This window comes from Rasamsonia emersonii, assembly GCF_000968595.1.
Source record: "Rasamsonia emersonii CBS 393.64 chromosome Unknown ctg1118621762266, whole genome shotgun sequence".
Lineage (NCBI taxonomy): Eukaryota > Fungi > Ascomycota > Eurotiomycetes > Eurotiales > Trichocomaceae > Rasamsonia > Rasamsonia emersonii.
The window spans coordinates 1-11,526 of record NW_013562593.1 but is presented as its reverse complement, the minus strand read 5'-3'; the positions used below and the strand labels follow the sequence as shown (position 1 = coordinate 11,526).

Genomic DNA, 11,526 nt, shown 5'->3' with positions numbered 1-11,526 from the left:
TCCGCGCTCTAATAGTCAGCGGCCAGAGACCCTGATAATGAGGATCATCTCAAGCATCTCAACGCTCAATCCGCTCGCAAAATACAGAAAATTGGCACTCAAATCTTAAATTTGTTGCGTGACTATGCTGCATTCCATTGCCTGGTTGAACGCCTTGTAAAAGGTGCAATCGCGACAGCGCATCTTGCAAAGCAACTTGAGGAAGATCTAAACAACACTTAAAGCAGTTGAACAAGCGCGACGAGAGCGTCAAAATGTACGCCGCAGGGTTTATCAGTCAGGAGGCGTCTTATATGCCCATCAACCGCGTCGGATTTCTAAGAAACGGATGAGGATGAGGTTCAAAAAGCGACGGAGGCGTTAGAGCGGGCTCAAGAGCGGGATCTTCGAAGAGGCAAAAAGTTAGCAAAACGACTTGCGATTGATTGCAAAAAGCACAGGAAGGTTCTTATAGATAGATGGAAGGCTTCTTGTATTGAGAATCAATAAATTTGTATTGTTGTGGTGTTGATATTTGCAATCGATTTTTTATAATATAGAAATCTTGGCGTTGAGATGTACTATGACGTTGAGGTGTCAGCCAGTCTCCGCGTCACGTGTCTGGATCATAAAATTAGTTACTGAGACGCAGTATAAGAGAGCGGCCTGCTCATAGCTTTGAAACTTGCTTCTCTATTCACCCAGTCCTCAATCCTCCTGTGACTGCGTCATTTTTGTTTTTATTATCCATCATGGAAAAAATACGTATGCATGATGCCAATTATATACAGTGGAACCTGGCACAACACTGTAAAGGGGACATTCATGATGCGTTTACATGGGATCTATAATTGTCACATTCTATCTCTTTTGACTGCTTATTCCTTCATTTCCTTCCGACTAGGCATAGTGCAGAAGCTGTTCCTATAGGATCCTAAAATCCTCCATGTACCTTCGAACGATGTGTCCGAGCTCTTTGAACTGACCTAAAACTTGTATTACAATCTGTGCACCACCAATGAGCATCTGTATCATGCTGACGAAGAGCAGATCTGTCAACAAAGGATCTTTTACAGACGCCACAATAATTTTCTCGGGTAGGCCGACTGCGACTCTTATGACTCGAAGCTAATGGGGAAAGGGACACGCCCGTTGTGGGTATAACTGGCACCTGATCGGCAGCTTGTTCGTCACTAAAGTGAATTCGACTCAGGTTGATGCTCAAATTGGACATAGAAAAGCACCTGCCTTTACTTACCATTGTTGTTGAAACGGAAGCGCTTTCTCCATAGTCAGCACCAAGAAATCGTATGCAAAATCCGGATAAGCCTTTAATACAGTATGGAATTGCTGCTGAGTTTGAGAACAGGAAGGTGTTGAAGGGCGAATTTGGTTACCACACCCCGTAGTTCTGAATTTGTAGGGCTGGTAGGACCATAAACAAATTCAACCACTGAAATGAATGTCAAATCTTGCCAATCACTTTCAAGAGCTAGTTTAAACTTTTCCTTTGCGAGTTCCTTTAGTTCCGTAATGCCATATTTGTCGGCAATGACATACATCTGGGCATTAATATGTGCGCGGTTCCCCTGCTCAAATGTGTTTGAGTTTTTTTGGATGGAGGAGGTGCGACACTCTTTCGTGCTTTCTTCTTGCCTCAAAATTTCATCTTGATTGTCTGTGCAGGTGATTTCAAAAGGGCTCGATGCTGAGCCATCTTCATAGTTCGCTTCATATAGGTAATGCAACATCTTCTCGACAATTGACGGATCGTCATCGTGAAGGGTGATTGTTCGCGAGGAGGCTTCCTATCAATGATGAGCAGGAAACTCAGATCCATAATAAAACATACATACTTGAAATGGTCCATCCAGGGCCTTACAAAAGAACTTCGACTGAGGACAGATGATACAGCAATGGACTCTGAAGATCTTTGACCCGCAAATTAATGTGAGATCAGAGAATGAACCGCTTTCGAGAATGCTGGAACGTATATTAGCACTTGAAAAGTGTGGGAACGTATCCAAACATTACTTAGAAAGCACTTTTTTGAGTGAGTCCATGTTGGATGTCATTTTCCCTCTTTTCAAAACTCTGCACAAACGACCATATACTGCTTGTTTTCTCCAGCAGTCCAACATATCAGCAGTGGGAAAATAGTGCTACTTGTACTCTGTACAACCATAAAGGACCCCGAGAGTCTCCGCAGTGGCTGACGCAATGCCCGCAGTGTGATTCAAACGGCCCAACGCTGGTAGATCGGGCCACATACCCCTGTCGTTTATGATGCATCCCTGGCGCTCAGTGGGGACCAGATGGAGCTAATGACTCATCAAATACAGAGCCTAGTTAGATGTCCTGCTCATTGCATCCACCAGAGGTCGAGGGAACTGATATAATTTCTTGTGATTGATCGCTGCAGTCCGCTGTCTGATCTGAATTTAGACTCCAATGTTCTGTCTCAACAAAACTCCGTCTGTTGATCGCCCCGGCTGTGACCAATCCACTTATCAAGGATGGCTTCCACAATGGTTCTAAGCGGATTATACTGCTTCCATCCACTATCTTCTGATGTTCTCTCTCATCCTTGAGTTTCCCCTGTCCTGGAAATACTGCTATCCACGTGTCGCTTGCTGTTTTGCCTCAACTGACGTGGCACCAGCCGTTTCTTCCATGCGGGCTTTGTAATCCTTATGCAGCTTCCGGAACTGGTGTCGTTCGCAAAGATGCAGACAACGTCAGCAAAGAGGAAGAGCAACCGAGCGTAGATGAAACGGAGGACTTCATTCGCGGATGAGGCGCTCCACAAAATTGGGTGTACAGTCCCCTGCTGTGCCATGGACTCGCGCCAGGGACCGGGTGTTCTGAGGGGATCGCTGTCGGCGAAGAGGAGTGGCGCAGTAGATGCCGATGAGGATACATCGCACCTCAAACTAACACAGGCATCTGATTGACTCCTTTTGATGTTATTCTGCGGAAACAGACTACGTAAGGCTTCGTTCTTTTGCCTGCCGCCTAGGAACAGCGACAGGACAGGGTACTGTCCATCCGGCTGAGTCAACTCCCCAACCACATGAGCGAGAGACCCCAAATCCCGGATGATGAACGCGCCGTCTTTGCCGGTGCCCACATCGAGCCAACACGCATGCTGTCGGCGAGACATGGTGTGCTGCTGCGGGAAATCAATGCGGCGCTTGCGTCAGGGTAGTGGACCAATTTATCTAAAGCATCATAACGACATTGGGAGCGCGCCCCTGAGTCGAAATCGGAACGCGTTCTGTATCGTTTTGGGACCGGCATCTACAGCCCTTCTGAAAACCGTTGGTCCCCTGATAAATTTGAGCTCAACCCACTAGGCATCCGCGGTCGCTGTCTACTTGGTCTATTTCTGGAGTGACCACTTGCTTTAGCATGATAAGGCCACCTGGAACCGTTGGGTGGTTGCCTCATAATCCATGGCAAACCTGTCGACGCATGCAGGAACGAAGGGCAAATGCATGGATCAATCTTGAATTGCAATCCGTGTTCCCCGGCTTAGCGAGAGCATAGCATGCAGTTCATTGGTTCCATTCCGCGCGTCTGGATTCGCTTGGGCAGGGGTTATCCAACCGCTCCGGGTCACTAGACGACGAAGCAAAGAGGTTGCGCGGCAAGCTTACATGCAGCTATACCCTGTCTTGACGAACCCTTGTCACTGCGGCAATCTAAGGTACAGTAAATGTCTAAACAAATAGGCTCCCTGGTAAAGCTCTTCTCTGAAAACGGTGCAAGCAATCGGCCTCCCATGTTGGACGGTCATCCTTCCCCATCGAGTTTGGTTCTTCCAGCCCCTATCTGTGAATGCAGCATCGTTTAGGATCACAAGAACTAGTACTCTCATCCACTTGAGCCGCTCGTTTGCGCAGCTGGACTCCACTGGCGGCATTGCGGTCACAGTTGACCACATCAGCTAATATGTTGCTAATATCTTTCATCCACGATTCTATCCGCTTCTTGTTTCGCTTTCTCTTCCCTCCATCTTGGACAGCTCACTGCGAGCTATTAGTCTGAGCCCGCTATTTCTCAGTTCCAGGAAACAATACCTAGATAATTTTTTAACCCTATCAAAATTGTCAGATAGTGACATCAGCCGGAGATCCTCGGAGACAGCTTACGCCTCTTCTAGATTTTGCACTTTCTCATTCAACTGGGCCAAGCTGAGCTCCATTTTAGCATGCACTGGGGTATCGGGCACCGTGGTCTCCGACGACAAAAGCGGCAAATCAATCTCTCTCTCCGGAATGTTGAGACTTGGTCCATCAATTGGAGGGCTGACCGGAGTCTGTAAGGTCGGAATAAGAGCAGAGACATCAAGACCCTCGCATATCCAGTCATCATTGTTGGTAAAAGTAGTCCAGAAGGAATCTTTCTCGTCAGGAAACTGATCAGGTGCTGGAGCAAACGAATCCATGGTGAAAAGACCATCGAGGCTTGCTTTAGAAAAGCGACTTGTCTTAGTTGGCAGAAGGGATGCCTCAAGACACAAAATTGGGAACGGATATGGACAAATCTCGTTAAGTGAGTTGCGAGAATACTTGTCCGCATATGCTGTCCAGACCGGAAAGAGAAAGCTTGAAGACAATAGTTCCCAGAGCCGGGCAAAGCGCCATATTGCTGGTTGAGAACCTTATGATGTTATAGTTCGTATTTTAGCAATGGCCGTTCAACTGCGGTCTTTGTCTTCTGGCCAGGCGCCAAATGTCTTCCTAATGCCGCGAGATCCTAACATACCAGGCATCAAGACAAAAGGAACAATCACTGGGTTTGGCGTGGCCCTCGAACACAATTTAGTGCTGGATAAAATAATGGCTATTGTCGTTCGTCCCTCCTATGGATGGTTCCTAAGTGAAATCAGAACGGGCTCGCAGTCAAAGACCGGCTCCCACCCAGACCGGAATACAATTCTCCAAATTTTAAAGTGATTCAGTTCCTCGTTTTCCTCTTGTTGCAGATACCTCATCGAAAAAAAGTTCTACCAGCAATAGAAAGACCCAGCACCAAATGATACGTGCCAGGATATTGCAGACCATTCAGCAGAGATCCCGAACCTTGAGCAGTTCATTCAAAATGAGCTACGCAATGCATACTCTGCAATACAAAAGCAAGACACGGAAAAATCAGAGCCACAGCAATCTGAGGGCCAAGGCACAGTCTCCAGATGTCCTTCAGACGTGCATCAACTAATTCGGACGCGACGTGACCTCTTTTGGGAAGATGCAGGAGACTTTCTTAGACACCGATTTTCGATTGGAGATATTGCTATATCGAGCCTGCCAGCTGACGGCGAGATGTGAAGATACGAACTGCCATTCGGTTGCGACTTTTGTGGATTCTTCAATACGAACGATTCCTACGTACGGTGGAAGTGGTCCGGGAAGAGCGATTTGATGGAGAATATCGACCCAGACGGAGATATCGTGACGAGACGCAAGCGTGAGATAGGATTCTCCGCAAGGAACAGGAGTGGCGACGATTATTAGACAGAGCAGACCTGAAAGTCCTTGATATCTGGAGGATGCTAACAGAGTGGAAAGCTTGATTGATGTAAGCAGCATGTCAACTGAATTTGCTTGTTGTGCATTACGTATGGCCCGCAGCAAAGTATCGATAGAAAAGAGCTTTGCCTCATTGAGGTCTTACCCATACTGCTGTGATTTAGTGATCTGTCCTTAGCTCCGTTCTAAATAATAATAATAATGCAGGATCTCGTCCCAGAGGGTATTTTATGACCGAAAACCAAACGACACGTGCAATCTACTAGCCATTGCAGGGTCATACAGCTGCTAGAGCGGATATAGGTTTAGACCCTTGGGCACGGGTAGCCAAATCACTGGTCAGATTGCGCCAAATTTCCAGTGCGACACAGTTGGACTCTGGTTGCCAAGGGAGAATCCGCAGTTGAGCGCATACTGATAGCAACCTGTAGGCAAGACTACAGGCTTGACTAAGAAGTCGAAGATCCCTGTCACGAACTCAAGGGAATGGCAGATTGAAAGATGCGCCCTTTGCTGTTGGGGCAAACTCGGATATTACGCGGCTTGCCTGTTGCCAAGCATGGACCTGAAACATGCGCCGCTTGACAAGCTCCTTCTCTCGGTCGGGCATTTCGACCACCATTTGTTGAATCTCTCTATCACCTCTTCCGTCCATTCATCTTCCCCCCCCCCTCTCCCCCGGGCTCCAAGCGCCGGGGCAGTTCTCATTTGATGTCGCTTTCTCCCCTCCAAGATGTCTCTCTCAAGGGCAGAGGTCATCAGAACGAAACCCATCGGAGGGGGGCTGGACAAGTTTCGTGACTCTTTTAAGTCAACATGTCAAGACCTAGGGCTCCCTGATTCTTCCAGTGCTCTAAGACAACTTGAGAACGAAGGTAATATTCACGGGCAGATCTCAGAATCTTGTTAACTACGTGCAGTTATCCAAAACCTCGCCCTTGACCTAGTATCCGCATTTCGAGCCCTTCCTGCCTTACGTGTCTTGCCCTCTGTTAGCGGGAGGAAGAATCTATTTAGTGACCTTCTGAGACTCAATTCAGCAATCAGCTCAGATGACTTCAACGTCGAACAACTCGTCCCTTTGCTTACTGTGGTTCTCAACAATGAACCTGATGAGGTCATTTGGGATCACGTCTACAATGCCGTTACCGAACACACTCCCCCCCCGCGGTCGCTGCCCTTCCTCGGTCAAACACCATATCTACATAATACCAGCAGTTTCGTCAATTCCTCGGAACACCGCAAATATGTGGACGCTGTACTGAAGGAGGAACTTGGGTCTCTCTTCGTTGGCGTGCCCGACTTTTATAAGGCTTTCTTTGGAGACATAGAAAATCTTGAAGAGGCAGGAATCGCTGTCTTTCGAAGATGTAAAGAAGGAGACAGTCCCATATACAGTGACGAGGCGGGCTGGCGTGACTGGCCAGAACATGCGACCCAAAATGAAGTCTTACAGTGGCTCACAAGTCAAGTCAATTTGTTCCGTGACTTGGCTGAAGAACAGGGTTTTACCACAAACACTGATCGAAGGATCTGGGCGCGGCCTAATCAGCCACTTCAAGGATCTACGGCCGAACGCAAGCTAGATGTCGGCTTCATCGGCGGACAGGACACCGATGGTTCTAACCACCACTGGTCGCATATCCTAGTTCCTGGGGAGCTGAAGAGTAATCCAGATCTTGACACTGCCTCCAGAACATGGCTCGATCTGGGGAGATATGTGAGAGAGATGTTCGCTGCACAAGACAGTCGTCGCTTTATTGTGGGTTTTACTCTCTGTGGATCCATCATGCGGCTTTGGGAGTTTGACCGTGCTGGAGGTATTGCATCCTTGCCATTCGACATCAACAAAGACGGACAGCAGTTTGTATCGGTAGTCTTGGGATGTCTCTGGATGAATGATGAACAGCTTGGATTTGATCCCACCATCAGATCTTCAGAGGGAAAACGGTTTATTGAGATCGTTCGTGACGGCCACCCGGAACGCCTCATTCTTGATGGGCTCATGAAGCGGGCCCCTTGCGTCGCTGGACGAGCAACAACCTGCTGGAAGGCCCATCGTGAAGGGGATGAATCGAAAACCCCTCTCGTCATTAAAGATTCGTGGCAGTACCCCGAGAGAGGGGAGGAAGGTTTACTTCTGCGGGAAGCGACGGAAAAAGGGGTTGTTAACATGGCAAGATACTACCACCATGAGACAGTACGGATTGGCGATAAAGTTGACGATATCTGCGATAATGTCCGCAAGGGGTTGGATATGGCAAAGGCGACAAATTTTAGGCATTCAGTTTCTGATGTATCCCAACGAGCAAGTGAAGCTGGCGACGCAGTGAGGAAGGGCCGCACCACCGATATTAGCAGTGTCGGACGGAAGAGGTCATCCAGCCGTGCTGATGCGCCACTCCCACCGAGCAAACGCACGTGCTCGAGCTCCCCAACCAAAGGTGGGCGAGGGCATATTATTCAAAACAGAGTTCACCGTCGCGTTATTATTTGTGACTATGGGAAGCCAATATACAGAGCGAGCTCTCGCGTTGCCATGCTTGTTGCGCTTGAGGACTGTATTGAAGGTACGTAATCATGTTGATCATTAGTATCGGTGTTGACCGGTGTAGGTTATGAGTCTTTACACATGAAAGCGGGGATGCTTCAAGGTGACATTTCTACCGGAAATTTGATGATGGGAGAGAACGGAAGGGGGTTTTTGATCGACTTAGATCTTGCGATCAAGGAGCAACGCGAACAGCCCTCCGGAGCACGAGGCAAGACCGGTACGAGAGCATTTATGGCGATAGGGCTTTTGCTTGAGGAGAAGCATTCTTTCATGCATGATCTAGAGTCGTTCTTCTGGGTTCTCTTTTGGATATGCATCCATTATAACGGCCCGAACGAGGGTAGCAGAGTCGTTGCGGAATTCGACAAGTGGAACTATGTGACGATGAAAGAGTTGGCCAAGTTGAAACTGGGGACTGTATCAGACGAGGATATATTCAACAGCACTGCACAGGAAAATTTTACGCCATATTACGAGCCATTGATCCCGTGGGTCAATAGGATGCGCAAAGTGGTGTTTCCAAATGGCGGACCATGGAAGGTAGAAGATAAAGGCATATATGCCAGGATAAAAGCCATCTTTCGGGACGCGCGGAGAGATCCAAGGATATTGGAAAGGTGAAGCCCTTATCAGAGTGCTGGTGCCTAACGCACAATAGCTTTACCATGACTTGATTCCACAGCATAATCTTCGGAAGGCAATTTGTGAATGGAAGAAGATCAAAAGCTCTCTTTCTAATCCGAAGGAAAAAGGAGCTTCAGAACTTTTTGCTTTTACCAATGATGTCACAAGGAAACCTAGTCTCTTTCGTAAGACTTGCGAGTGACCTTCCCCCTTCGACTATGTTGGACCCTCTTCCTCGGATGGAATTCTTCGATTGACCTGGTAGCTCCTCTCCTTTCCCTGGCCGTGCTCTGCACTTCCACCGAGTCTGGTTACTGATCAGTGGTGATCTGTCACTCCAGACCTGCCTTCTCTCTCCACCTTACAGCGACCTCGTGGTGAGTAGCCCTGGAAACAACCCAGCAACCTTCTACCCTGTTTCCATGGACCCTCTTTTCTCATCCTCTTATCAGGACCGTGTCATCGCTGAATGTCTCGGGCTGGCAGCACCATGTCTACCCCCACTGGTTCCCGCCTCCCTGCCGCTGCCAGCTCATCCCTCTTCTTGGCTCGTCGCCCAGAGCAGCACACCATCATTGACTGGCAGCGCGAGCGCGAGCAGCGGCTCAACGCGACTGCCGCCGAGGAGCGCCGCCTGCGGCGGCTGATGTTCTGTTATTTCAGCTTTCGCATACAGCACATGCTTTTCAGCTCTTTCTTCTCTGTCTGTAACTGGTCTTTTACGTTTACACACTAGATTAGGATAGTTACCTCTTAAGCTATTAAAGAGTTGTTTTGAATTAATCCGTAACTGGTTAATCTTGGCGAGTAACCTTAGCCAACCGAGATCCCCGCAGCTAGCTGGGCAACTTTCAAAGGTTCCATGCCCCGACTTAACGGTTCCTTGTTCTTGAAAGCTTGTTTGAGTTGATTCTCGCTCCCATTATTACAGCTTGTTTGTCTTTAAGAGGGCCTTATATCCTATCCTCGCCTTCCTATCTACCTAGGCACTACCGGCCAGATCCTCACCCACGCTCCCCTCGGAAATGGATTTCGACCACCTTGCAGAGCAGCGGTCGGATAAAGTTTTCCAGGTATGGTTACAGAATTTGATCAGAAATTCACCAGAAGAACTGGCCGGTCAGCTTGCAGCTAAGCACCGGCCTGGGACACCAACCACGGCTTCACTGTTTTCGAATGGTGCTTTCAATGTCTGTTACCGGGTCACCTTCCAAGACGGCTTTCGCGTCTTGGTTCGATTTACTGCCCTCGGTCGAGTCGTTTTTCGCAATGAAAAGCTAGAAGATGAGGTGGCAATCATGAATTATCTTGCTCAGAATACAGCAATCCCTGTTCCAAAGGTTCTAGGTTCTGGCAAATGTGCAGTTGGCCCCTATATCGTCATGACCATTATTGAAGGGACTCCCTTGTCTAGATATCTCAGGGACCCACTTAAAGGGACAATTACTTTGAACCCTAAGATTTCTGAGTCTGACTTGAAAAGGGCTTATTATGGCATGGCTCAGATCATGCTTGAGCTGGCAAAACCAGCATTTCCCTTTATTGGAGCCCTGGGGCAGAACGAGTTAGGAGCTTGGACTGTGAAGAAGCGACCACTCAACTTCAATATGAATCGGCTCGCTCAATTCTCAAACATCCCGCCTGGTATATTTGCAAAACAACGCTTTACCAATGCGGCCGATTACTTCGAGGAGCTTGCCAAACAACACCTATATCATCTTGAGCATCAACGCAATGATGCAGTTACAGATGAGGCTGACTGCCGGAAGAAATACATTGCTCGCTGTCTTTTTCGCAAGATATCGCGGGAAGTATCCAAGGAACACTGCAATGGCCCTTTCCGACTCTTTTGTGATGATCTTCGGCCCGATAACGTTCTTGTTGATACGTCAAGATCAATTGTCACTGGAGTTATTGATTGGGAGTTTACATACGCTGCCCCAGCTGAATTCATCTATACCGCGCCATGGTGGCTATTGTTGGAGCGCCCGGAGGAATGGGAGCCGGATCTTAACCAATTTTTAGTGCGCTATATCCCAAAATTGCGCATTTTTTTGGAGGCCCTTCGAGAGTGTGAGACTGCAAAAATCAACGAGGGTTCCTTATCAGATTCGCAACGTCTATCAGGGGCTATGGAAAACTCGATGGAGAATGGGCTATTCTGGGTCTGTCTTGCCGCAAGACACAGCTCTATGTTCGACGAAATCTACTGGACCTTTATCGATCGAAAGTACTATGGGCCTTTTACCACAATCCAGGATCGAATGGATCTTCTAAATGAAGAAGAGCGGGTGAATCTTGATGGCTTTGTTCAGAAGAAAATGCAGCAGGCGAGGGAGGGCAATTTGGTGTCCCATCAGACCGTTGATGAGATGCTTAATCTCTAGGATGCCGTGCCCCTGTTTCCTGTTATGGAAGATTCCATGCCAAAGGCTTGATGTCTGTTTTACTGCTTGATCGTTGAGAAACTTATGGAATTCATTCCAGCCCTCACAAGGATGCCAGCAGTCGTAGTGTTGATTACGACAACAGGTCTAGCCGCAAGCCTGCGAGAAAGAGACAGATTTGTGGCTTTGACTGGTTTCACAACGCATGCTAGGCTATATAAAGAATTCACATAGTGTCTTTCGTCAATCAAGCATCCTTCTCTATGCCGTTGTGCTCTTCCTTGGCAGACTACTTGCCTGTGTTATGTTTCCGGAGACTCGCCTGGGCTGCCTGGGACATGAGCTCCTTCTCAACAGGGGAGAGCTTTTCGATAGCATCTTGCGTCTCCAGAGCTGTCTGCAGAGCTTTCTTCAGCTCTTCGCCTTGTTCTGCAGAGGGTACAGCTCC

General features: G+C 48.1%; 4 protein-coding genes across 4 annotated transcripts; 2 read left to right on the top strand and 2 right to left on the bottom strand.

The window, feature by feature from the left end:
* Positions 1-840: 840 nt before the first annotated feature.
* On the bottom strand, positions 841-2,042 carry T310_9935 (BTB/POZ domain protein; the record flags this gene model as incomplete). Its single annotated transcript, XM_013467631.1, has 6 exons — positions 841-879; positions 932-1,172; positions 1,238-1,308; positions 1,377-1,787; positions 1,836-1,962; positions 2,014-2,042. The coding sequence occupies 6 exons, from the start codon at positions 2,040-2,042 to the stop codon at positions 841-843; spliced, it is 918 nt and encodes a 305-aa protein (XP_013323085.1).
* A 1,919-nt stretch (positions 2,043-3,961) lies between these two features.
* T310_9934 (uncharacterized protein) lies at positions 3,962-4,429 on the bottom strand (the record flags this gene model as incomplete). The annotated part of the gene is made up of 2 exons (XM_013467630.1): positions 3,962-4,061; positions 4,134-4,429. 2 exons carry the CDS (start codon positions 4,427-4,429, stop codon positions 3,962-3,964), a joined length of 396 nt encoding a protein of 131 aa, XP_013323084.1.
* A 1,817-nt stretch (positions 4,430-6,246) lies between these two features.
* T310_9933 (uncharacterized protein) lies at positions 6,247-9,338 on the top strand (the record flags this gene model as incomplete). The annotated part of the gene is made up of 5 exons (XM_013467629.1): positions 6,247-6,388; positions 6,434-8,083; positions 8,129-8,607; positions 8,726-8,876; positions 8,998-9,338. 5 exons carry the CDS (start codon positions 6,247-6,249, stop codon positions 9,336-9,338), a joined length of 2,763 nt encoding a protein of 920 aa, XP_013323083.1.
* Positions 9,339-9,716: 378 nt separating this feature from the next.
* Positions 9,717-11,078, top strand: T310_9932 (uncharacterized protein; the record flags this gene model as incomplete). Its single annotated transcript, XM_013467628.1, has 1 exon — positions 9,717-11,078. One exon carries the CDS (start codon positions 9,717-9,719, stop codon positions 11,076-11,078), a length of 1,362 nt encoding a protein of 453 aa, XP_013323082.1.
* Between the last annotated feature and the right edge of the window lie 448 nt (positions 11,079-11,526).